Source organism: Heliconius melpomene, chromosome 16 (assembly GCF_056956725.1).
Source record: "Heliconius melpomene rosina isolate 202511_hmr_F chromosome 16, ASM5695672v1, whole genome shotgun sequence".
Lineage (NCBI taxonomy): Eukaryota > Metazoa > Arthropoda > Insecta > Lepidoptera > Nymphalidae > Heliconius > Heliconius melpomene.
This window is the reverse complement of record NC_140404.1, coordinates 9,920,313-9,947,495: the sequence shown is the minus strand read 5'-3', so window position 1 is coordinate 9,947,495 and position 27,183 is coordinate 9,920,313. Positions and strand designations below refer to the sequence as shown.

Here is a 27,183-nt window from a genome sequence, read left to right as displayed (position 1 = left end):
AATCAATAAATATGGCGTGGTTTCATTGATTTGTGATTTTGTATTTCGATTTTGAGATATCTGTATTTTTTTTAGGTTCAGGCTTGGCCCCGCATAAGATGTGTCTACCTTAGCAAACAGAACCTAGTGTTCTCTCCATTTCCTCTTTTCCACTTAGTTTCATATTGAATGGAAGATTCGCGTTTTCAATTATTATTCAAACCAACGAATATAATATTCATAATATAATATATTAAAGTAAAGCTTTCAAACGTCCATTAGCTTAGCATAGCACTGTCGGTGTACCGAATGCTTCCTTTGAAGAGTTTTGTCCCTTATAGAGATTTCAACACGTACTCACAGTACCTGTATGTACAGTGTACCACTCATATAAAACCAAATGGTATTTATTGTGAACTCTATATATACGTTCGTAAGAGCAAAGTGCGCACGCTGATTGACGCATTGTACCCTCACTCACCTCTAAAAGCCGATAGAAAATTGAATTCTTATCCTTAGTAAACCTGCAGCCTCAAATCCGGCGGTTGCAAGGCTTTATTAAATTTCAATCATTTTGAAGGAACGAGGTGATCTCAAACAACACGTACGAGTAGACTGTACGTGGATTACACATACACATATATGTACATATGTATGTACGTTGTACGTTGTACGCTTTATCCTTACAAATTGAAAAATCAAATTTCACTTTTGACTAGAACTGGTTTTTGAGACAGCTGAGATTCGATTTTTATAGAAAGTGGAAAACGGTGTGAAGTAAAAAAGTCAATATTTTTTAACAAAAAAAATCGATTTCGAGCATAAAACTATGCAAATTTAAGATTCATGTGATATATTCATGGATATCCTTGACAGAATTGAACCAATTAAAATGGGGCCACACTGAAAGCGCCAGCTTTTAAATAAAAAAATATTAAAATCCGTTAACCTAGTCCAAAGTTCCAAGGTAACAAACACAAAAAAATACTGTCGAATTGTACCATTAGTATACTCCTACCTTAATTCTCAATCAGTCCCATACAACCGAAGCAACAGGGGCGTCTAAGATTTCCTATTCGAAACAATTTAGCACATATGTAAATTCACTTCAATAAATTCAGAGAGAACGTTTGTATGTATTGTAGCATTAACATGTAACATTGCTATTTAAGCTAACAAGTTGAATTTGTGCATGTACATACATGTAGGTACATGTCGTAGTAAAACATGCGGTGCGTGGGTGAGTGCCGAATATATCGTGTCACTTAAACCACTTTGAGGCACCGCTGTGACGTGACAGATATTCCATAGGACGACAGTGGCCAGTGGAATAAGCAGTTGTTTTGTTTAACTAAATACTCTAGTCCGAATTGAGGGTAAAGCTTAATTTTAATTGGCATATACCAATCAGTTATTATACGTTATTATTTATTTTGTATTTCTTTATATTATTATATTTTTTATATTTTATTTCTTTATATTATCAAAAAACGTTTTTTTTTTCAGCTTCACGCTGTATTCCGTATGTAGGCGCAGGGAGCTTAGTGTTAAGATACTCCGCTCCAAACTTTCAAAATATTAATAATTTCATTTTCTGGGCGACTGTCCTCAATCTTTATAACTTACATATATGTTTTTTCTCTCATCATTCCATATATATATATTACAAAAATTCCTATTATCCGCAAAAGCCTTACTTATTCAAATAAATCGAAAAACATGTAACAAGTATATTGAAAAAAACCTTATTTCACGTGAAATTGCCTTGTTTGTTTCTATAGTGTCTTTTTTCAATCCAAGAAGAAGGGGACGACAAATAATATTCTATTACAGTGCGAAAAGAACCCTAGCAATTGGCAATATCTGTTTAGATGGAAGGATACGGACGCATTAGTTTATTAGGTGTGCAAAGAAAGATAGATCCGTCAAAGTCAGTTGCATTCAGACTGGGGAGCGTTGGGTCCCGTTTTACCGCTATTTGCAGTTGTCTCCAGTGTGTGGCCCAAGTGGTTATAGAGTTTTTTTTTTATTTTTACATTATTATTTAGTATATTCAAATGTATCATTACTCATATAATGTAACAGAGCAGAGCTGGTCTCTCCGTTCTCTCTATGAATAGAGCGTGAATTCCAAGATAAAACAATTGATATCTATTTAACACCAATTACACGCATTCTGTGATTAACTCTTAAGTGATAAATAAATTGTACTGTTGAAACAGATTTCCTTGTTAGTTTAATGATAGATCTTGTAAGAATAAAGAGAAAAATTATGTCCTTTCTTCCCAAGTTTTGAAGCAATTATTTTATTTTCGCTAAATTTAATATAAAATATAGCTATTTACATTTTTTTTATATCAATAAAGATTCATTTAAGCGATATCAATCGCTAACAGCTGCACCACACAACAAATGCATTTCCTAAGGGGCACTGGCAGCATGTCCCCCGAGTACAACCGCGGTGTGCCGGTGATTTGTATTCTTCCCTATCACGATTAAGAAATTGTCCTGCGGTCGATAATAGGGTACCACCAGGAGGGTGATAAACGGGGTGCAAATGAAATGACTGATTACTTGCCATCCCTTAACTTACATTGCTTGAAGCTAAATGTTTACGTAGAAAAATTTATGGCATTTTTCTTGAAAATGTAACTAATGGATGTTTAGAAACAGGAACGGTATATGATTATTTTATAAAAAAATATATTTAGGACCAATTAAAATATTTTTTGTCTGCAAAATAGAGAAAAAATCATCAATGCGTAATCAAAATACCTAAAACATTTTTTACAATCAAACTCGAGGACCGTTTAAGGGACCCAAGGTCAAAAACACTGATATGACAATAACACAATACATTATAACAAAATCAAGATAAATCTCACAAACACCTCTACTTAATAAGTAGCAGCCATCATTTAAAACCATAAAAGGGCAATAAATAAAACACCATTGTTTTCCCCAAGAACACCCTGACAAGTTGTCTCGTAAGCTATTGTATCGATTTAGGGCTCCATCATGAGAATGCGCCGCAAATGTTTCTTTATCATAGTCAATAAATCTGAGTCTCTCGCAAATTGCATCTGCCATCAATCTGTGCTACCGTCGTTACGTACTGTACAGAGTACTCCCTCATCAGACCTAATAATAGGTTCAAGTTACGTTTTTATACTCTTTTTATAGGTTGCAAATATATACCTATACGTACGTATTTCTTTAATTTTTTTATATAACTTTCAGTCTATGAATTTGAAAAAGAGAACCAGCGATATATTATTACTCTATTCTCTACTGTGGAGACTTTGTCTCTTACCATCACCCAAGCAAGCTAATATACAAGTTTATCGTTTCAATTAACCTTATCTAATAAATAATTTTAGTGTTATTTTATGTGATAAAATTTTCAACAAGCAAGTTACACAAAGGGAACTTACTTTTACCATACTCCGTTTCCTATGTTCCACCTAGTTTCGAGACATTATGAATTATAATGACCCCGATGAATCTCAACACCCCGCTTTGTTTTGTTACCAGAGCGAGAAAATAAAAATAATTAATGCCCTCACAAGAAGGAATAGAATCCACTACACCACGAGGGCTCCTGGTATATTAGAAAAACATAATATAACTAGCGGACGCGCGCAGCTTCGCTTACTTATTTAGGGGTGAATTCTAAGAAACCACGAAACATGTGTTCAATGAAATATTTTTAAGAGTCTAAATTTCAAATTTTATAAAAATCGGTGGCGATTTAAAGATTTTTCCATACAAACTTTTAACCCCTTATTTGCACCTTTAGGGGGTGAATTCTAGAAAACCATGAAATACATGTTCAATTAAATATTTTTAAGAGTCTAAATTTCAAATTGTATAATAATCGGTGGCGTTTTAAAGATTTTTCCATACAAACTTTCAACCCCTTATTTGCACTCTTAGGGGGTGAATTCTAGAAAACCATGAAATACATGTTCAATTAAATATTTTTAAGAGTCTAAATTTCAAATTGTATAATAATCGGTGGCGTTTTAAAGATTTTTCCATACAAACTTTCAACCCCTTATTTGCACTCTTAGGGGAAGAATTCTAGAAAACGATGAAACACGTGTTCAATTAAATACTTTTAAAAATCTAATTTTCAAATTTTATAAATATCGGTGCTGATTTAAATTTTTTTCCATACAAACTTTCAACCCCTATTTCACCCCTTTAGAGTAAAAATTTTTCAAAATCCCTTCTTAGTGGATGTCCAGATTACAAAAGTAAACATCTGTCCAAATTTGACGTTTCTACCATCAGCGGTTACGGCTGTGCGTGCGTCTTACCTCAGTCAGTGAGGACAAGTCCTTTTATATATATAGATTATTCTAAAGTACTAAACCGCCTATAGTACAACCACACCCTAAACCTCTCCCCATGCTAAAAACGCAATGTTTACGTAGTTGTTACTCTTCGTTAGACAACGATTTGTCATGAATACTTTAGGAATATTGTTTTTAGATTGAGTGGAATCTGCGAATCCGGTGTAGGGAGAGGGTGGTATGTTTTAGTAAATTGCTAATAATTAATATTAAGAAAAAATATATATATTAGATATTATTAATTTAGATGATTTTTAATACTAATATAATAAAGCTGAAGAGTTGGTTCGAAGGAAGTACTGGTTCGAATTTAAAAGTAGATTTTTATTGGATAGTCCACTTACTAAGAAAGAGTTTATTTATTACATAACATAAATCGTTTCAAAGTAACTCACTGTACCTGCTGAATGTATCATCACACACAATTCTTGGTTATTTCCATTTCAACTCAGGGGCGAAGCAGAAGGTAAGTTTTAATATTTCGAATGAGCTTATTCACAAAAATTATGAGTCAAACTCAAAGTTTTGAGTTCGAACTCAAAAGTCTTTAAAGTTTCTGATTATAGTTTTTTTGTTATTTTTTTTAATTTACTTAAAATAATATAAAAGTTAATTAAAACTACGAAACAAACATATTAATGGATATTATTTGCCCTCAACTTTGTAGATGTGAACACAAGCGGCTTAATAATAATGCTTTTCGACATGAGTTTTAACTTCTAACTAAAATACTAGTTAACTCTATGATGCCATAATCATATAGAAACTATCTGAACTTTTCTGAAAAGGGAAATTTTTAAAACATAAAATAATATTTAACAAAGAAAATCTATTAGTATTTCCATACTAAATCAAACTGAATATTTTCATTTTCATTTCTCATTTCCATTTTCTTTTTTAGCACAAGTTAGTTTTGACCTTAAAAGTCACACTTAGTACCACAGGTATATATATCGACATTGAGTGATCGTTTCTTATTTTCTAGCTTACAAGGCGAAAATGAAAATGCTAAAAGCGCAACTCCAACTCATATACTATGACTATATGAGACTTTACATTTGCCACGTGCCTTTCATAGCTGCATGTAATATGAACATTATATAGCTCAACTGATGAAAATTTTCACGTGAAATTAAATTTAAAATTTCAATATGTCCACAAAAGTTTTTACTTTAATATTCTTCTATCCAAGTACTTATGACATAACGTTGACGCTGTCATGACCTAGTTTCTAGAATAGGATATTAAGAAGCAGGGATTATGGATTCAAATGCATTTAAGAATAAGTTTTTTTGTTGTAATTTTGCCAATTAGTAAGAGAACTTAACGATAATTGATCCTCCACTTCAAGCATATCCTTATTATTAGCATTACTTAGCAAAATAACATCAAATTACTAAAAAAAACACAAACCCTTAAAAAACCACTAAACACGGTTGCATATCAGTGATTGCTGACTCCAATGCACCTAAGTGCAGGAACCTAAATAATTCAGTGCAGGATGGATAGCATTGATAGGGCCCATCCGTCACGGGGCACTGCGTAAATCGTCTGGAACTTTCGATTGCATCCCCAAATACTACCCCTGATATATGGGATAGGGATTATAATATTGCCTATTTAAATTTATTACTATAGTAATATATTTTTGTGCATTTCACTTTGGGTTAGCTTTGATTTAGTGAAACAAAAAAACCTTTAAAAAACCTGCAAATCTATACTATACTATACTATATACTATATACTATACTATTACTATATACTATATGTATACTATCTATACTAATATAATAAAGCGGAAGAGTTTGTTTGTTTGTTTGTTTGAACGCTAAGATCTCTGGATCTACTGGCCCGATTTATTTTGTTTTTGTTTTGTATGAAAGCTGTATTCTTCAGAAGTGCTATAGGCTATATAACATTAAATTACACATATATACTAATATATTTTAAAGTACTTTCTAATTTGACATGCAATTTATTCTGCCATGTTAATAACAACCGTCGCGTCGCTACGCAACCGTTACCGCGACATTTTGACATTCATCCTTATGAAAATAAATATAATAGTCACTTTTAACATTTTATCTAGATTGAAATAATAGTTAACTGTATAACATTCTAATAAATAATTAAGGAGATGTCACTGATTCGAAATGACCTAGCCTTCGGGCGGCATAGTATGAGTGTGACCGACGCGAAAATATTCTTATAGTCCAAGCAGGCGTAGCCGCGTCCGGGTCCACTAGTCTATACTAATATAATAAAGCGGAAGAGTTTGTTTGTTTGTTTGTTTGTTTGTTTGTTTGTTTGTTTGTTTGAACGCTAAGATCTCTGGATCTACTGGATCGATTTACTTTGTTTTTGTTTTGTATGAAAGCTGCATTCTTCAGAAGTGCTATAGGCTATATAATATTACATTACACATATATACGGATAAATTAAAATACTTTCTAATTTGACATGCCATTTATTCTGCCATGTTAATAACAACCGTCGTTGCTAAGCACCGGTTTGCAAAGTCTCTTTGTTGTTTTAAGAAAACGTCACCTAAAATGAACTTATATTTTGATATTCATCCTTATAAAAATAAATATATTATATAATATTTAATAAATATTCTTAAAGTTCAAGCACGCGTAGCCGCGTCCGGGTCCACTAGTAATATAATAAAGCGGAAGAGTTTGTTTGTTTGAACGCTAAGATCTCTGGATCTCCTGGATCGATTTACTATGTTTTTGTTTTGTATGAAAGCTGCATTCTTCAGAAGTGTTATAGGCTATATAACATTACATTACACATATGTACTAATAAATTAAAATACTTTCTAATTTGACATGCAATTTATTCTGCCATGTTAATAACAACCGTCGTCGCTACGCGACCGCGTTCGTTACCGCGTCATTTTGATCTAGATTGAAATTATATTTCTATAGAAATTATATTCTTATATTTCAAGCAGGCGTAGCCGCGTCCGGGTCCGCTAGTCTAGTATAATATTAGAAAACTGAAGAATTTGTTTGCTTGAATGAGCTAATCTCAGGAACTAGTCAACTGCTCGAATTAAAAAATCTATTTATGTTGAATTGTTAATATATAGGGAAAGGTTATTGGCATTAATCGTTGAAAAGTAACACACTGCACCTGCGGTCAAGTAAGCTCGGGGCTCTAAACCGCTGATAAAAGCAATTTTAACGTAAAATACAATAGAGAATTAACTTTATTAGTAGTTCTTTATGAAAAACGAATAAAATTATATCGGCATCTTCTACCTACCTGAATATTTAGAAGGCAACAATATTATAATCAAGTAAAGTTATAAATCAATATTACAATTTACCTGTAAAACAACAATAATAAATGTACAATAAAAATTTAAAGACATATTTAAAATATATCGTGATTTATCCCAAAGGCACACAACCTTTATTGAATTCTGTGCGTCTCCGGAACTCAGTATGCACATTTTTGCCATAGCCCGCCTCCTCTATTATACCTTCTATAACGTGCGTTCCTTTAAAAAGCAAAGCATAAAATACGCTTTAAAAAGACAAAGGATTTGGTTGTAATATTTTAAAATTGTTTTATAGATTATTTTAACCTAACCTAAACATGATAAAGAATTTTAAATTACAATCACTGTGAGATTCTTTCTAAATTGTAACAAGTCAAGATTGACGTCTAGAAGAAAAAAAATATAGTTAGCTCATCGTCGCCCACAACTTCCCAAGTGTAGACTTTAAGGAGTTAAACGGAAAATTCCGATTTTTCCCGTTTTCGTAGAAGTTTCGACTTACTCTCATAGAGCTCCCCCCACACTTCCTAACCTATGTACTTACTTAAGACGTCAAATTTCAACTTTCTAAATCTTTTAGTTTCCTCTATATGTTGTCTGTCTGTCACTCAGTAACACAAAAATGCAACAATATATTTATATTTACGTATCGAGAGACTATTTGAAATGAGGGGATATCGGTAGGTAATTTATAATCGATCCCTTACGTCTGTTTGTGGCATGTCAATTAGGGAAGTCCCCCAAGATAACGTCGTTCTAGATAAACTTAACCATAGACATACCTTGCAATTAAGTTAAATAGATTTTTTCCATTTAAACATAAATATATAACAATTTATAAAATTAAGTATTAAGTAAATATTTCATTTTAAGACGCATTGTTTTCTGTTTTCTAAATTAAATTGAAATGTGTTTACGGAACCTATCGCCGCGTGTCGGCTAACCCAGAAGAACTAAAAAGTAACTGGACAGAGAAATTATTTATGTTATGTATATATAAACATAAAAAATAATCTCATTATTATATCATTAATTTACACAACAATTCCCAGATAATACAACTTAAATTTACTATTATCAAAATCATCTGCTAAAAAAACAAAAATAGATCACAAACAAAATAAACTTATATTAAAGTTCAATAAAAGAAATTTCCCAAACTAAAAAGACCAGCAGTTTTAAAGTGCTAGCAATATTGAAATACTCGCATGTCAAATCCACTTATAATATAAAGGGGGGAGCTGACGTGCCTAATATCAGGAGATTACCGCCTCATTAATGCACAGACATGCTACATTTAAAACTTTATTACTGAAAGGAATGTGTGTTTTGGTTCAATGATTTAATGAAATTCTATACGCATAAGTTAAAACGAATATGCCTTGGAATGTATCTACATATACAAAAGATTGATATTGAGTTTAACAGTATTATCGTTCGTATTGTAGTGTCCTCGATTTCTTCTTCACTTCACCTTTTTATTATTTCTCTTATATGTAACAAATATTTGTAAAAAAATTGAACGAAACGAACGAAATAGTAACTTTCCGTCTAGCTAAGAGCCAATTCCTATTATTAAACAAACAGGTGGGTCGTCTGTAGAAAATTAATGAAAAGTTTATTTAACTCAAAAATAAATACTATTGTAAAATAAAGAATATTTAAATTTTAATTAATAAAACCAAAATAAGATAAGCTTAATCTATAATCGATATAAACGGAAATAATTGAACAGAAAATAACACCATTTCTGTCTAGTTATTAGTAAGAAACTGTAGAGCTATCTCCATCATTTTCGTTTATACCCCACATATCGTACGGGGCGTTTAGCATGCAAATTCGAATTCCATGCAGCGCTCTTCCCGTAAACTATCTTCAAGATGGGGGTAACACGTTACATCGCATTGTATGGAGATGATAATGACTCCATAATTTTATGACGGCGCCAGACGTAGCAGGTCAGAATATGGTTAAAATCGAAGTGAAAATTGTGTTACAGTGGTGCAAAGTACGGGGAACTATAGGTTATTCCTTATGTATGTAATAGAATAATATTGTAAACGTAGACAAATTTTTGAAGACAAATAAAAATATGTAGTGATAAGAATGTAAACATAACAGAGGTCGTTGCTATGATAAAGCTTATAAATAAAATTGAAGAAGAAATAAAATTTAAGAACAGATAATTTTAAATTTAAAAGTTGACAAATGTCTTTTGTTGTTTTAAATGTTATTTTATAGGAATAGTTTTTGTGTTCTTCTTTCGTGACAAGGACGCCTTAACTAAATTAAGACGTTCCGTGTTCTTCACTTTGTATTGTAAAACACAACGCTGCAGCCTAATTCGTAAAGCCTAGTAGATAACATAATTAAATGGAATAATTGTCATTTTTGCGCCTTAGTTCTCTTTGCCTGGGATACAAGGTAAAGCTAAAAATGTGTTTTTATAATTCAAAGACAATTGCGCGGAATAGAATTACAATTCAAAACATCTGGAACCAAATTAGCCAGTTTGTTTAGAGAGAACAAATGGAATGAACAAAATAAACACATAAATCCATACAGATACATAAATTGAGTACCAGATACTAAATATTCCTAAAACAAAAGCCATAGCTTCGTATTTAGAACTATAGTTACTAGAAGACCAATCAAAAGTACCTGATAAAGATATATCCCACAATTCGTTTAACGGACTCGAGTATGCAATAGATTTTAATTTTCGATAATGCTTCGGTAGCGAGCCAAAACGTCGAGTGATTTGTTGCACGCTATAAAATGTACTCACAAAATTGCATATTTATAGATGAATATTGGAAATTTAGCTAAAATTTCAGTTTGGATTCCTTCAATACAAATTTTTCAAATTTTTTAGATAGGTGAGTTATTATTAATTTTGTAAATAATATTATCAATAGATTTTCTTGTAGTTCGTTTGTTAATAATGCTGATTACGACGATGACAATGATTAATATCTTATAGCTTTATTAATTGATTTCATTAATATTTAACACAAAATATGTATTTTCATACGTACCTAAAATGTATACAATATACATAGATCATTCAGATTCTCATTAAACAATCAAGTAAAATCAAATTTAAATAATTATGACATTCTTAATAAAAAAAAAATACAAATTAAAGAAAAAAGCACACAAAAATACAGAACAAGCCCGTTCTGGAACTTAATTTAGAAAGTCTACTCCAAATTAAGGATTCCAATGCGAAAGCTCGCGCTCTGTCAACGTACACAGTACGAGTGTAAGTTGATTATATGGAAAATCCGAGGCAGGTGAAGGCGTTTCGTCAAACTGTTATTACGTTAAGTCGGGCGAACGTTCGAGGCATTCCGTGTAATTGAAACTTTAGGGAATTCATTTTGCACTTGACTATTTGCATTAATATAGCATGAATGTTGAATTTGGCTGTAAATTTAACTGCAGTTATGCTAATTCAGGTTGAAATTTGGTTGACACCGGGTTGTTTGGATACATCAGTTGGCGCTAGCAGCCGGCCGTGATTGCTCTCGTGTGATAATTTGATTTTTCTAAATTAATTTTATGTCAGAAATGCAAGTTATATTGAATTCTTAATATAAAAAAATATGGTGAATATGTCTATCTTTTCAAAACTAATCTCTCTCTCTATCTCTATTTTTTTAGCTCCATTCTGAATTCTGCATCTGAGGAAACCTGGGAACTAGAGGTACGACACATTTCGCCTAATTCTTGAGGCATTGAGTATTTAGTAGTGGAATTCTACCCCGAGCGCTACCTCGTTACCAGAGCTAGTAAATAAAAATATTTAATACTTCACTCCCTGAATGTGGGAATTGCACCCACAACCGTCGCGTTTACAATCCCACGCTTGGGCCCAAGCGCCACAACGGTCTAGTACATATGTACGAGTGCCTACATATAGATACGACCTTATGCCATATGGTAAATAATAAAGTTTTTTTAATATAAAATATGTTATTATAACTCGATGTCAGTATAAATACGAGAAATTACAATTGAAATTAATTTTTACTCGTATATATAACCTGCAACCTGCATTTAAAGCTTATTTAAACTTTCATCGTACTTATATTGTAATAAAAATAATTCATTACTTTTCTCATTTCCCCCAATTCCCAACAATGTTTAAACAAGTGTTGCCGTAAAAGTTTTAAGAAGCACTAAAGATAGTCGACATCAAATAGAAATAAATACGAAGCACTAACTCCGATCGCAGGTAACAATGTTTCAGCTTCTTGTCACTACGAGTGCAGGTCTGACTCTATCTCAATACTTCAAAGTTTATATCTTTCACGATTCGGTGCATATCTTAACTTGGAGACGTGAAGTGTATGAACTATAAAATATTCATAGGTTCTAGTTAGAATGCAAGTTTAATATTATTTTTGTTAATAAACATACTACATATAGCTTAATTTGTATGGATCATGTGAAATTCAACGTATTAGTCTATTATATATTTGTAATTACAGGTGTTTCTCTGATGTTTGAGGGTTACTGAAAAGAGAGACTGGTTAGTGGAGCTTCATGTCACTCACTAAATTTGTTCTACAGAAACACTTAAAGTTTCAATCGTCGATCTGTTATGAACAATTGAACTGTTAATTGCTTTAAATATTATTAACAAATCTGTAATCTCTAAAATAATTTTAGAGATAGTGCTATTTTTGGCAGCAGTGAAAAAAATTTACAATTCTTTTATTATGTCATATTATTATTTCATAATGACACAACTCTGATATAAATAATACCATTTTTTATTTATGTACAAAATTTCTTAATAATAATCGAATCCACGAATGGTTTTTAATTAAATTATTAAAAAAATAAAAACAAAATTTTATCTTTTACTTTTCAATTCAATTTTCAATTGAAAAATGAGATATCATCTTGTCCATTGTAACAGGTATAAGTTAGAATGCAAGTTCGTTATCTGAACGCCCACGGGCACGTCTGCGAGAGCGACATTGACACAAACAACCCTCCCAATACTAGAAATATTATTACATTTAGTTTCTAATATAACATATTTTCTATACAGATAATAAATTTGTCACTCATCTGTCTGTACGTGGAAGATATATGAGAAAACCTCTATTCGAGATGCCAATGCAAAATAATGATTTTATATTTTTCTGTTTACTGTAAGTTTGAAAGCATTAATCTCAAAAACGGCTTAACCGATTTAAATGAACTTTTCATTATTGTATTTTAGCAAACTTCCCTTAACATTTAATGTTTGTTTTATTTAAGTTGATTCCTAAATAAAACAATTATATCGATTTAAAACATTTGTTTTGACAAAGTCGTTATAAAATAAATGTTTTATTGTCTTTAAAATAATTTTGTACTTAAACTGAGCGAAGCCGCGAGTAAGTCGCTAGTTTATAATATGTGCTCTTATTATTTGAGGCTATGGAGTCGCAGTGGGGCGGTGTGCCGCCTTACTGTGAGTTCGATTCCTAGTCGAAAAAATTATAATATTTCAATTATTTTCTCTCTCTCTACGGAAAGCAGAGATCGTAGTATCTTAACACTAAGTTAAAATTTAAAAAAATATATTAATATTAACAAAAATTTCCATTCAAGTTAAAGCTCGAGATATAGCAACCTACACCATGACAGTGCATATTGTTATCGCCCGCCTCAGGGTGCGTCTGGGGCGTGAATCAGATCGGTCGACGTCGCTGCACTTAGGAAGTTTCGTTATTTGTATTCGTCATAGCTGATTTAAGGAAAAATAAAAAATAAAATCTCAATTCTGATTCGTAATATTTTTTCATATCTATTTGACAGCTAGTTGGAAGATTGTGATTTGTTTTATAAAGAAATTAAATATTCCATAATTGCCTTTTTTAAATTCTTCTATTTTAGCTTGATGCTGTATCCCAGGGTAGGTAGATGGAACCTGGGAAACTAGTGTTATGACAATCCCTTCCCAATAAGCAGAACTTCCATTTCTCACTTTCCGCCGTATTCTGGATTTCTGATTGCGCAATTCAATTCCACGCTTTGCCTATTTTAATTTTCTTGCTCTGGTAACGACCAGAGCAAGAAAATTAAAATATTTATTCCTACGAGCGGGAATCGAACCCACAACCTAGCGCATTTACAGTCGCACGATTATTCCCTTGCGCTACAAATCGTACCCAAAAATATATTTTAAATAAAAAATATTATTTAGAATATTGAGAGAGAGACCAAAATGGAAGGATCCGTAATACTTAAAAGCTATTAATTTTTTCTCGCACCAGACGGCTATAGAAATGTACCTACTACCACCTAGAGTAAAAGTTCAGTTCATTTGACAATACAAGTCTGCAAGTTTATAATTTCGCCTCCGGATACGTCTCGCCGAGTACCGATCGCCGTTAGCGACTTCGGTGCACTCTCTGATGCGGATGTCAAATAGAGAAGTATTTTTTTTGATTGAAAATATATTTTTTTTCAGCTTTATGCTGTATCCCTTATATTGCAGGGTACGCAGTGGGGGAACCTCGTGTTAGAAAGGATTTGTCTTTTCAGTGGAAAGGAAAATTACAGGCAAAAAAGTTAGTATTATCTAAATTGCAACATAATATCTATAAAAAACTGTTATTTCACCATGATTCGATACTATTGACTGGCATGGCATCTTAATATGTCTACAATAAAATTTCATCCCCCTAGCTACATATTTTAGTTGAACTTATTGTAATATAATATTATTTTAATAACAATAAAATCCTAAATATTAAGATATATTTATATATGAAAAAAATGTAAAAGATCTGAAATCGATATATGGACCGTTTATTTTGAGAGTGGTGTAAGTCCATTTTCTTTTGTTTCGAGAAAATTAAAGGTTAGTATGTCGATGATTATGCAATTTCATTTACCGACCGATTTTAAGTTGTTCAAAACATGGGTTTTTTTTGAGAAATTAAACACGGACTAGTTATATATAAAAAAATTACATTAAATTAAGCATGAATTACGTGATAGCTCATTTTTCTCAAAAATGGACTTACACCACTTTCAAAATAAACGGTCCGTATACTAGTATTTATAATTTCTTTTTCTAGGTCAACGTCCAAACGAAAATAACAGCAAAAGTTAAACGAGATATAAAACGCCTTAAAAAATGTCATTATTCGGAGCATTCATCTCTTGGAACGCTAAAGAAATCCTTTGTTCACAATACTCATTTATTCGGAGAAATTTTTTTCTCCGTTAATGTGCAAATTAACCGTCAGAATGCGAAACGCCAAACAATGCTTCCCCTGATTCAAAGTTATAAATTCTTTTGGAACAGAGAATTCTCTGTTTGGAACGATTATCTTGTACTGTCTATCTGAAGGTATAAATAACAGGTACCGAGTTTAAGATGATGTAGATTTAGATATATATTTTCTTTTTTTAGTTTTACCCTATCCTGCACATAGCAGGGTAGGCAGAGGGAGCCTGAGAAGCTACAATTAGGACACTCGATTAGCTATTAATTAATTAATTATTTAGCTAATTAATTATTGCCGTCTTTCCTTCGAATTCTTGAGGCATGGCCTGTTGAGTGGTGTTATAAGAGCGAGGCAATGAAAATATTAAATATTTAATTTTGCCGAGTTGGAATCGAATCCACAATAGACGCTTTTATAATCACACGGTTCTGCTCGTGTGCCACATCGGCCTCAAATATATATTTGCTCTTTAATTGTAAATAGTTAGTTGAAACAGTAATAAAAAAAGTACGACGAAAACAGAAAAATAAAATTACAATCTACAAAGTGACATTCACGCATTTTATATTAAAGTAGTAAATAATAGTATGTACTAAAACTAATATTATCATATGTTTTACGTCATCTAATAACATAATTTTCATTTATCTCCTTTGCCTAAAATTCAACAATCAGCAAAAACAAACTTACCACTTAAGAATATTAGTAGCTACTTATTGAACTCTAACTCACTACTAGCAATAATTTAGAACGTGGATATTGTAAATTATCAAAAAAAAAGGCAGCGGCGGAGATTTTCCTTCATCAAACATAAGCCAGGCCGGCCGTTTGATTGAATTAACATGAAACTTTCTGGCCTCGACTGACAAATTTATCGCCATGAAATTTTTTTCCCACCCATCCACCGAAAAAGCAAGTTGGACTTACAAATTTAATTTCGTTTATTGGGATTTCGCTTTTTACGTTACGTTTCCAATTTTATTTTGTCAAAATTGAATTTTGCCGCCTTCACATTTAAAAAATTCACAGGTTTATATTTTTTAATTTATAAAGTTAGTTTGGCAGCGGGTTTTTTATAATTTATGTGATTTATTCCTTTTCATGTAGAATTTTTGGGAGGTGAAAATTATGTTATAATTTTGTTTATTGCCTAAAGTGATTTTAGAACCTTTTTTTAAATATATATATTTTTATATATATCGGGTTCCGGACTTTTAGGGAAAAAAGGAACCTTTATAAGATCACTCTGTTGTCTGTCTGTCTGCCTTTACAGACTCTTTATCTCACGAACTTTTATTGTGAAATCATAAAAAAATAATAGCCTTAAAAGGGGGTCAAAATTTGGTAGCTCGCTCGCTAGTTCAAGTGAGGTATCACAACAAAAGCTCTAAGCTAAGCTTGAATTTCAGAAAAAGCTCAAGACCTCTAATTTTTGTACGGAACCCTTCGGTGTGAGAGCCCGACCCGCGCTTGTCCGCTTTTTTGTGTTATAAGTCCAATACTTATAAATGTCATTGGAGAATAAATTATTTCGGAGGAATGAATTCAACACAAACGTCTAAAAAAGTCTCGGAGAGTGAAGAACGGAGAGTTAACACTAGATTCCCTCCACCTAACCAGCTATATGCCCGATACAGCGTAAAACCTAAAAAAGTAAAATAATCAAAGAAACTCATAAGATAATACGTAGAGCCTAATATAAAACGTTTACTTGCCATCCGAGGGCCTAAGCGGGGTTGACACAAAGCGCGTCCTGCAAAAGAACGGTCATTAAACAAGATCGCTATCATAATTGAATTAAAAATTCCGACACGACCCTCCCTGTAACGTGCCCCCCTTTCTGAATAACAGTTTTGCGTAATACTTGATATCACCTTTTTGTTTTGGTACTAAGGTTTGAATGGCAGTTTGTGCCTGAAAAAAGATTTAATAATAAGAAAATAGAGCATATGTCTTTAAGTTATTCTTGTGAAATATTGTTTTCGGTGTTGCCAGTAGACATAAGTGCAAGTCTCGCACGAATTAATCTATATATATATAAAATCGAAAGGTCACTCACTCATCACGAAATCTCAGAAACTACAAGTCCTAGAAATCTCAAATTTTGCATAGGAGTTACTTATAGGACGTAGGTGCTCGCTAAGACGGGAATTTGCAATATTCGACTTCTAAGGGGTTGTTTTTGGGGTCGAAAGTTTGTATGAAACTTCGTTACTACAAATGCTAGGAGTGTCAAATTTTGCATAGACGTCACTAGGACGTAGCCATGGAGACAGAAATTAATAATAACATAGTTTACGCGGGTGAAACCGCGAGCGGGCCGCTAGTTTAATATAAAACTAAAGCAATTTTCTTTACATATTGTTTTAAGTCACCTCGGCATCCACTAAGAAAATAATATGAACTAATGATTTTTAAACATATGTATAAGAAATTAAGAATAAATGACATAGTTTTTTTGCTTCGTGTTTAATTCCACATATGGCAGGGTAAAGAGAAAACCTAGTGTTAAAACACTTCACTGTCCACTGTCCAACCGAATTTGAGACACTATATCCTGAGATACGGGGAAAATAATTCATTCCCTCGAGTCGAATTGAACCTACAACCCGTCCGCTACGACCGCCTTAATAACAATAGACGTTTATAGATGCTATAACTATTAGACGAGACGGCCCTAATGCAAGCGAGATTGTAGTCCCATACTGTATTTTACTTAAAATATGTGAAAATCTCAGCTAAAACGCTCACAGTGACGGAAGCTTCAATTTTAAAGTTCAATGAAAAGTGCATGATAATATAAAATGTTGCTGAAAACTTATATAGGATGAAGGAAATTTAAAAGTTATAAAATTTTATCATAGTTTCAACGGTATTTTACTGGCGCCGTCAGGAGGATCTCAATTTAGTATATTATTTTTGGATATGTATATATAAGTTTGACGTAAGGCAAAAATGTTGAAATATTTTTGTTTATTGAATATTCTTACTAGTGCATTTCAGTCATTGATATTTTATATCGAAAATGAAGACGCCTGCCTATATTACATTAATGTGAAAAACATCTAAAGAAAATGCGCAACTGGTGAAAAAATATTAAAACATAAAATCAACAATATATTAAAACTACATAAGACAAATAATTAAATAGTTCCTCAACTAAAAAAAGAACAAAACAAATAACTATTACATATATCTCTACCCATTTAGATACATATAAACAGACGTCTTCAATAGAGATCTCCATACTAAATTAATAGAATAATTTACTCAGAACAATAGCACTAACAGCACTTTAAATCCAATACGTACGAGCCAGTTACATAAAACGATAGACAATCTCCATTCCATTTGCAGTATCTTTCTATGTTCTAGCTTAGAGAATATAAAAGAAGGGACTTCAGCATTTTCCGTGCTGACTCAGATTGGACCTAATTGAAAAAAAAACACGTGGATAGCAAAATGAAACAGTTAAATGTAGGTATCTCTATCTACGTATAAATATCCGGGATAGTGCTCTATGAAAACATGTAAATAAATATTCGTTTTTTTTTTAAATTATTTTCTTTAATTGTACATAATATAAAGTAATTTAAGCTTATTATCTTAAAAGTACGTATAGCCTCCATTTTTGGTAAAAAAATCAATCTAGATACTAAATGTACAATTTGAGGCAAAAAATAATGTTTCCAATATGAATTAAATTTATAAATATGTTTTTATTATTATAATTACGATTTAATAAACTTTTTTTATTATTAAAATTACGAAAAACAAGAAAAAATAACAACTAAACAAAACGATTTCATACCATTTCTATTTTAAGTGTAGTTCTACGCGGTCCGCACCGGTGCTGGTGCTGATTTCATACGTCCAGTGGCAAGTGCATTCGAGTGAAACTCAAAGGGAATAAAAACGAATCTGTTGCATTTTACCTATTTGCCATCTTTTAAATTGAGGCTATTTAGAAGTGTTTCGATATAGGAGAGCTGGTCAGTGTGTAGAGAGTTAATATTAAGCTTTATTTTTTTAATTTTAGAGTATATTTTTATGTTAACGTGATGGTTATGGGTTCGATACCCACTCGGGTTAGTAAAATGTTTCATATTTTGATTTCCTGTAGTAAAGGCATAGCGCTTCGTTGAGTGTGTTTATGAGGAATGGAGTGTCTTAACACTAAGTTCTATATTTCATATTGGGCGGAAATGGAAAGACATAATGATGTAATATTAATATCTTTTTCTTTCAAGATAAAAGATATAATTACTATGTATTTTATTATGAAGTAAAGCAATTACAGCTTCTATTTTGTACATTTTTGTTTAAATTAAGTAATTTCTTTATCAAAAAAGTTATAAATATAATAAAAATGAATAAAATTACATATTTCTTTAAACTATACGTTATTTCGTAGAGTTGCCCTGCTCGTGAGTTTAGATTAAAATATTTGTAATAGTTGGAAGCTATTTGGGAGCGATTGATTTATCGTAACTGAGAACGCCTGTAGCGAAGTGATGTATGGGCCTTTTGAGATTTGTACAGAGTACTGAGAACTAGAGTAACCAGTTAAGATAGAACATTAAATACATATTTTTGAAGAACTTGTGAAGTGTTGATTAAATGTTAATAAGTAATTATATTGTTTACGCAATAAATAGTAACACAATTTTATCGTGTTATTGAAAAAATACAAAAATTATACATAACCTATTATGTGTAGGTAATATATAGTAAAGAACGGAATGCTTTCACACTAATTTCTTTTATTTTTCTGCTAAACGTGGAGAAACGCGAGGCTATTGTATAGAGGAGGTAAAAACAGGCTGCCGTGAGTAGCAGAACTTAACGCTACGCTTTACATCAACACCAGAGCCAAGAAATTAAACTATTAAATATTTTGAGTTCCTCGATTGAGAAACGAACCCATAACCTGTTGCATTTACAAACCGACAGGCTACATTTAGTGGACTAATCATCAAATAGCAATGCAAAATCAAATACTTACACATAGAAATCAAAATTAACAACTAATTTCAAGTCTCTGAACGACCCTACACTACATCTCACGTGCAATTTCAAAGGTGCGATTTGTAAAAGGTAAAGCGCTACAAATTCAATGCACACGGGAAGAACACAGCGGACACGGGTTTTGACAAATATGTATATATATTGCGTTTTATTTGGCAACGAAATAAAAGTTTTTTTATGCGTTATTTATGGAACTGTCAAACATGTATGAGGAAATTAGAATATATCATACCCGGATTTATAAATAGTTGTCAGGTTTCGAAATGAAAACGGCTGCTCAAGATCGATCTTAGACTTGAGAGCAGTCTACAAATACGGACCTTTATTTTTTTAGTACAAATGGTGGTAAAACGTTTAAAACTAGTTATTTATACGTGTAGATGATATAAGTAAGTTTTTACTTTCGTCATTGTCAGTTTATTTGATAATTCAAGGGCTATGCTTGGATTCGACTATACGTAATTTTTTGTCTCTAAGCTTTATATTTTTCCGGAGAGTTGCTCGTGCTCGTAATACATTGAACTAAAGCTATTGCATTTTAAGTCCCAGTTATTAATACTACATTTAATCGAAAAGGAAGAATAAATCGAAAAAATTAAATATATATTTCCATTTCTTCGCTCTGGTGTCGAGGCAAAGCGCCGCGTTGAGTTCTGCCATCCAACACGCAAATACCTCCAGAATTCGGAAGAAAGTGTGGAACGGAGGTTCCCTTTGCCTACTCTGCGGTGCGCGGGATACAGCGTGAAGTAACAAACACGCAACTATCGTGTTTAAAGCGAGACCTCTTTCACTATGTCACGACGGCCTCGTTTTACAATTCACATCCAATATTATATAGTAAAACAGAACGTAACAATAAAAGAGAAGATAAATATCCACTAGAAAGATGTATGATATTGAAACATGGCAGCCACTGCCATCTAAAAGTAAATTATCACTTTTGTCTGCACAGTTCTGCTAGTTTTGACTCTCACTTTAAAAAGATAAATGGTGTGTTCGTTTATTTGTATATCTGGCTAGTGTTATTGTATAACGTGAAACGATTCTACTTTAGACTCGTAAATTCACAATTATTTTAGTCTATAAATTTTTTACATAAATATCAACATTTCAATTGATATTGCAGTATTGTAGTATTCGTCTGTCAATAGTAGTGTTGGGGCCAGTCGTGGCACTGGCCCCAGTGTTGTCGGTTCGATTCCCAGTCGAGCAAATGAAATATTTTATATTTTCATTTTTTCGCTCTGGTTTTAAGTTCTGAATATATTAATGCTACTATGAAAAAAAATAATGTAATTTTAGAATAAGTTTAAGAGAAAGGTAAACGATATAGAAAGATAAATAGTAGATTTCCTCTTCGTTTCTTATTTAATAATTTTAATAAGTACTTAAAAATATTACAATATCGAAAAGGAGTAGGATATTTAACTATTTTAACTTTAAATTAGATTTTAAAAAGACTGTATATTTCTATAACGACTTCCTGTCGATAAATTACAAGCAAATCCCAGTACAATGTTGACAGTCGCTAAACTTTATAAAGTACCCTAAACGTTCCACTCCGCTTAATTAAAACTTCAGTCATTGAGATCCTTACAGATTCATTGTGAAATCGTCAATTATTGCTTTCCTAATGATTTCTACTCGAATTTGTAGGCTTTTTAGATGTTTTTTTTCCTCTAATTGTTATAAGGTACCTATTTTAAGCTTGGCGCTTCATTCTGCATATAGCAGGGTATGAAGATAGAACCTAACTTACCATACTTGACTAGATAAGACATTCTTTTTTTCTCCATTTTTAGTTTCTTCGCTCAAATTCAATATATAGCGTTTTGTAAGTCAAGGCTTTATTTTGTCTTCTAGAATGGGGAGACGAAAATATAATGGCGTTGAGTTCTGCGTGTCTTAATGGAAACGCATTGACAGAAGGAATGTCTTGACAGAAGGTTCTCTCTGCCTACCCTGGTATGTGCGAGATATAGTGTGACGCTAAAAAAAGCATAACAGCACAACCAACCACTAAAAAGAAAAACAGAGTCATAACACTACGTTTTCATCGCATTTTCGAGAAGTAAATATATTGTTAATATTGGCATCGTACGTTTAATTTTATTCTTTTATCTCTACAAAACACAAATTGCTTTTTAAAAGTAAAATTTAAAATAGAGAATTTAACTATTATTTTAGACCTCGTCACGCTCCAATTAGTAAACGATTTCAGTAGAATACAGACTACATATACATATTATATGTAAATGTACATATATAACATCGAGACATTAGTTTCAGTCTGGTAACCACGTTGAAATGATTGTTATTTTAATGTCTTAAATGTATTATAGTATCTAAAAATCTGATATAATCAATATCGAAAAATAATAGTTATTGCTTTCTGCCCGAATTTGGGACATTCCGCATTGAATAACGTAATTCAACGCCGCGCTTCCTTATACCAAGGTGGCAAATAAAGATAATTTAAATATACTTATCCCCTCCAAATCGAACCCACAGTCATTGCCATACAACTATGAGTACTGCCCTAACGCCCCATGATATCCTCAACTTGATGGTTCAACCGTTTTAAATAGCTTCTAAAGCAACATATTATACAGGGTGGAAGAAGCAGCGCTTCTTTTACTGAAACTGCATATAGGGTAAAATATTTCAAACCCAATATTGAAAAAAATTATCAAGATACCTCAACGGTTTGGACGTAGGATTTTTTTTACATTTCACGATTTTTATCCATACCTGTATTTCGTGTCACGCACACATACGTATGCGACGTTGCCGCTTTGACAGGTAAGTGTGTGCGTGCCTATATTATACTTTACAAATGGCGTTTTATTTTAAAACGATAATTTTATTATTTGTTTTGTTTGAAAAAAAAAACTTTTTCATTTTTGAGAATTATTTTTTTTCCGAATTATAGAGTAGTTAAAACTGTGGTTTCATTTAAAGTGGCGCTGACAATTCCACCCTGTATATTAAAAAACTCAATAGAGTCTTACTAAATAAGATAGAGTAAGTTTCGAGTAGGTTTAATAAGTAAACTTTTCTAAAATATGGAAATCCTTACAATATTTTAGTTTTCCCAGAGTATGTTATTGCTCTCGCTGAGATATGAGTCGTTGACTATGCACTAATGGAGCGAAGGAGATGACTTTGGAGATGCCACTTACAAGATTCGTTTCACGCTTCACATGCACGCTAAGAGCTGTCTAGGTCTCAGAGTTGATCAGATATGCAAATATACACCTTATGGGGAAATGTGAAATTTTAAAATATTTTTATATTTTTACTTTTTCTTGTGCTTGTCTAGTTAATATAGATATAGCGACGGTCTAAGCATAGTCGTGAAAGATAGTGGGCGAGACCAGTCGTGGCGCAGGGGCACAAAGCTTCACTCTGGTACCCAGGCAAAGATTGAAAAAAAAAGCGGAAAGTGGAGAACAGTGTCGTAGCACTAGGTTCCCTCTGCTTACCCTGGCTGTGTGTGGGATACAGCGTAAAGCTGATAGCTAATTGTTTTCAATAAAACTAAAGTGACTTGTGTCATCCATTCTTAATTATTGATTAGAGGATAGTGTTTTAAATTACCTCATCACAGTGAATATTGAGTATTACCTGATGCGTATTTTGAATGGACATAATGGAAAAATATATATGTTATTCGATTCATATATTTATACACTCCTTAACCTTCTACAGAGTTAGTAGTACGACGAGTCCAAAAGCAATGAAAAATGGATCAACCATCTATCATAAACTCTTCCCCGTGATATTTCGAAGCGCAAAAACTTACCGGGAACGTGAATAATGTCACGCGAAATTAAATCCCCGGGCTATAAAGACCAGATGACGGTTTCGCGGCTAACTTCTGGATTTAAACAGACGGTATTGCTATTGAATTTGAAAGGGGACTTGGAAGGTTTTATCTTTGTATTTTTTGTCATCTTTTTTTCTCTAGCTTCCTCGGAACCGACCTGGCAACCTAATGTTAAGACACTCCGTTCCCATTAAGACACTTCCGTTCCCTACATTCCGCCGACACCATCGTTGCTCAATTTGATGAAAACTCATTTCAATGAATAAATGTACCTGAAGCGCCATTAATAGTAGCTTTCAATTATAATCATCTCTTAAATTTACAGGAAGCAGAGAAATGAATGTCCTATCTCTCCATCTACCTCAAAAAAAAAAATGTACGGAAACAATATAATTATAATGTTATTGTCATTATCCATTCATTATATTTGGGGTCAACTTCTTCATTATCAACTTGATTTATGGCTTCGTGAATAAATTATATTTCAATGACTAGTGAAGTTATTATTTGGATTCAATTTTCGTTCATTCATAATTTAATCAAAGGTTTATTATTAAAAAAAAATTAGCATATGTCATATCTTCTTTATCATATCAATTACCATGAAAGATATTTTTTTATATCTTTCTTATATCTTACTTAGCAGGGTACGCAGAACTAATTTATTGTTAAGACACTCCTTTCTCATTAAGATGGTCCTATTCTCCACTTACTGACAAATTCTGGAGGCATTGCGTGTCGAGTTGCCGAACTCAACGCCGCACTTATCTTCTTATACATTTAGTTAGAGTTATTAACATTTTGTTCTCATACATATTAATTTCATCTAAAGCTACAGAACAAAAACAAATATTTTCGTAGTTACATGTAAAATAAGACTATAACATACGAGTAATATGACGAAGTTTCACATTTGACCTGAATATTGTTATTTACGACGCCAAAAGGCCGATATCAATCTATAAAGGATAAAGTGAATCTTTTCCACGCAACTAACGTTTGATGGAATCACGTTTATGGCTAAAACTTACGCCTATATCTCTTAAGTACATCAAAAATGGTTCCCGTTGCTATATTTTCATAAAAACATACAGGTATAACAGTTTTCCATTCAATATTTGTTGAAATAGGCGCAGGACTTGCAGGAAATGCGTCGATAAAATAAAAATAATAAAACTAAATTCTTAATTTAGAGAAAATAATAAGAAAACAAAAATGAGAAAGACGGTGAGTTAAGGCGATGTAGAGTAAGAATGAGGGTTCGATTTTCATTTGTAGTAATGAAAAAAATTTTGTTTTAGATCTGGTAATAAAAGCTTGGCATTGAGTTGTGCTACTCAGAACACAATCTCTGGAAAGATGGGTGGAGAGTGAGATACGGAATGTATTAACAGGTTCCCTCCGTCTCTGCTCGTCGTTTGTGTATTAATAATACTTTAAAAAAATATATTTTAATTTTAATGAAGTTAAAAAAGTTCCAGAAGTTAAAACGATACATATATAAAAATCTAAATACATTGTGTATCTACGTACATGTACTTATATACATTTTTTAGCTTCACTACAGAAAGGTAGACAGAGAGAATCTAATGTTATCTGGTAAGAGACTCTGTTGCCCATTTTCCACTGAATTCTGGAAGCATTGCGTGTTGAGGGTCAACTAATCTCAACAGCACGCTTTACCTCGACACCAGAGCATAAAAATAAAAATATTAAATATTTCCTTTCAAATGGCAATCGAAACCACAAGCTGCGCCACGGTTGGCCTCATAAGGTATACATTTGTTTACGAATAAATATTATAAATATTATGTACATATGTACGTTTATTTACAACGAACAAAATAAAGTGTTACGAGGCGAATGATATATCACTGCATTACGTTTAACGCCGCAACAGTATGAGCTATTCAAATTAAAATTGGGCAATTTAATAAAGGCTAAGCGATAACTGTGTTTATTAATTACTCTACGCTTTTAATGTTTCGATTTAATTTGTGGATTTATATTATAATTATGTATGAGTTTAATGTGAATTTGTATGGTTAAATCTATTTACGTGGCATTTTGCATTTATTTAGTTAATTGATTTGGGTTTTTGGATATGGGTTAAATGGTGCGTTCGAAATTACATCATTGAAACTATACTGTCTGTTCAAAACGTTCTTTATATTTTACTGGGCACTTGTTTTTGCAAGAAGCTGAGGGTTTGTACCAGCAAAATCGATAATCGCTAGGTTTTTAGACTTATATAGGGTACAGGTACAGTTTTGCATGGAAACTATAATATAACGACATAAAAATATTTTTATTACATAAACCAGTAGTTCCTGAGATTAAAGCGTTCAAACAAACAAAAGATCTAGCCTTATAGGTAATGTTAGTATAGTCGTAGAGTAAAAAATGTTAAAATCTAACATATATTGCAAAAAGGACATAATAACGGATTTGATAGAAAATAAAATACTTCAATTATGAAATATAAATTTGTCACTCGGTGAGGTTACTTCAATTGTGTTCAAGTGGACCTGGAGTGAGGTATTGTTGCGTGTGTATCGAGTGTCATTGGAACTATAAGTACTTTGTAACACTTTTGTATATTTTTATTGACATACAATTTTTTTACGTTAGTTTAGTAGAACACCCATATTAATAAATTTTAAAACATAAAAAAACCATGTAGTTTATAATTAAGTATTAATAGTAAATGATAATTATTGATTCTTAATAATATGTTTATATGACTTCTTCCTGATTTTGATAGTTTCTACTCGATTTTAGGGGATATTTTGATAATCCTAATAAAGGAGTACAATTTGAACGTGATGTTTTGTTTTTTATTAAAATAGTTGGTATAATCATTCCAAGTCATTATAACACAATTATATTACTGTAATTAACTTCACCCTTCAGTTTGTTTTTTATAAATTACTTTAACAAAGTAATCTTAGAAAAATGTTAATATTTAAATTTTTCATACAAATTTCAAGATTCTAACCTTATCCCTCAACATGTCACGCACTCTCGTCGCCTGGTGCCTGCTCCTGTGTAGTTCCAGCTGCAGCTCCAAGCATCGTTCTTGCCAGTTCACTGACCCTATGTCAGCGGCTGCCAATTCGTATTCCAGCGGATCCAAACGAGAGGAATGTGCGAATGGTCTGGAAGCAAATATATTTTATTTTTTTATATTCTCATGAAAAATATAGTATTTTATTTATTAGTAATTATGTCTAAAATGTTTAGTTTCTATATATATCATTGCAAATTGGGCTTGAATCTATTCCTGCACTTTATCAAACCAGACGTCGAAAATGTCATGATTTACACCTATACCGTCGTTATAAAACAAGATAGTTTGGTTAATCGCGCGTATCTCAGGAACTACTTAGTATAATTATGTTATAATTAGACATATCCCATTCGCTAATAATTGAACAGCTACGTTTAACAATT

The 27,183-nt window shown here is 32.1% G+C and overlaps 1 protein-coding gene across 12 annotated transcripts in view; it reads right to left on the bottom strand.

The window, feature by feature from the left end:
* LOC146530999 (uncharacterized protein CG43867) overlaps window positions 1–27,183 on the bottom strand; it is a 267,484-nt gene that overhangs the window by 159,776 nt on the left and 80,525 nt on the right. For all 12 annotated transcript variants that reach the window (XM_085199749.1, XM_085199759.1, XM_085199753.1 and 9 more), the window contains exon 3: window positions 26,729–26,888. In XM_085199749.1, the coding sequence (XP_085055875.1) occupies window positions 26,729–26,888 (160 nt within the window). The remainder of the gene's footprint in view (window positions 1–26,728; window positions 26,889–27,183) is intronic.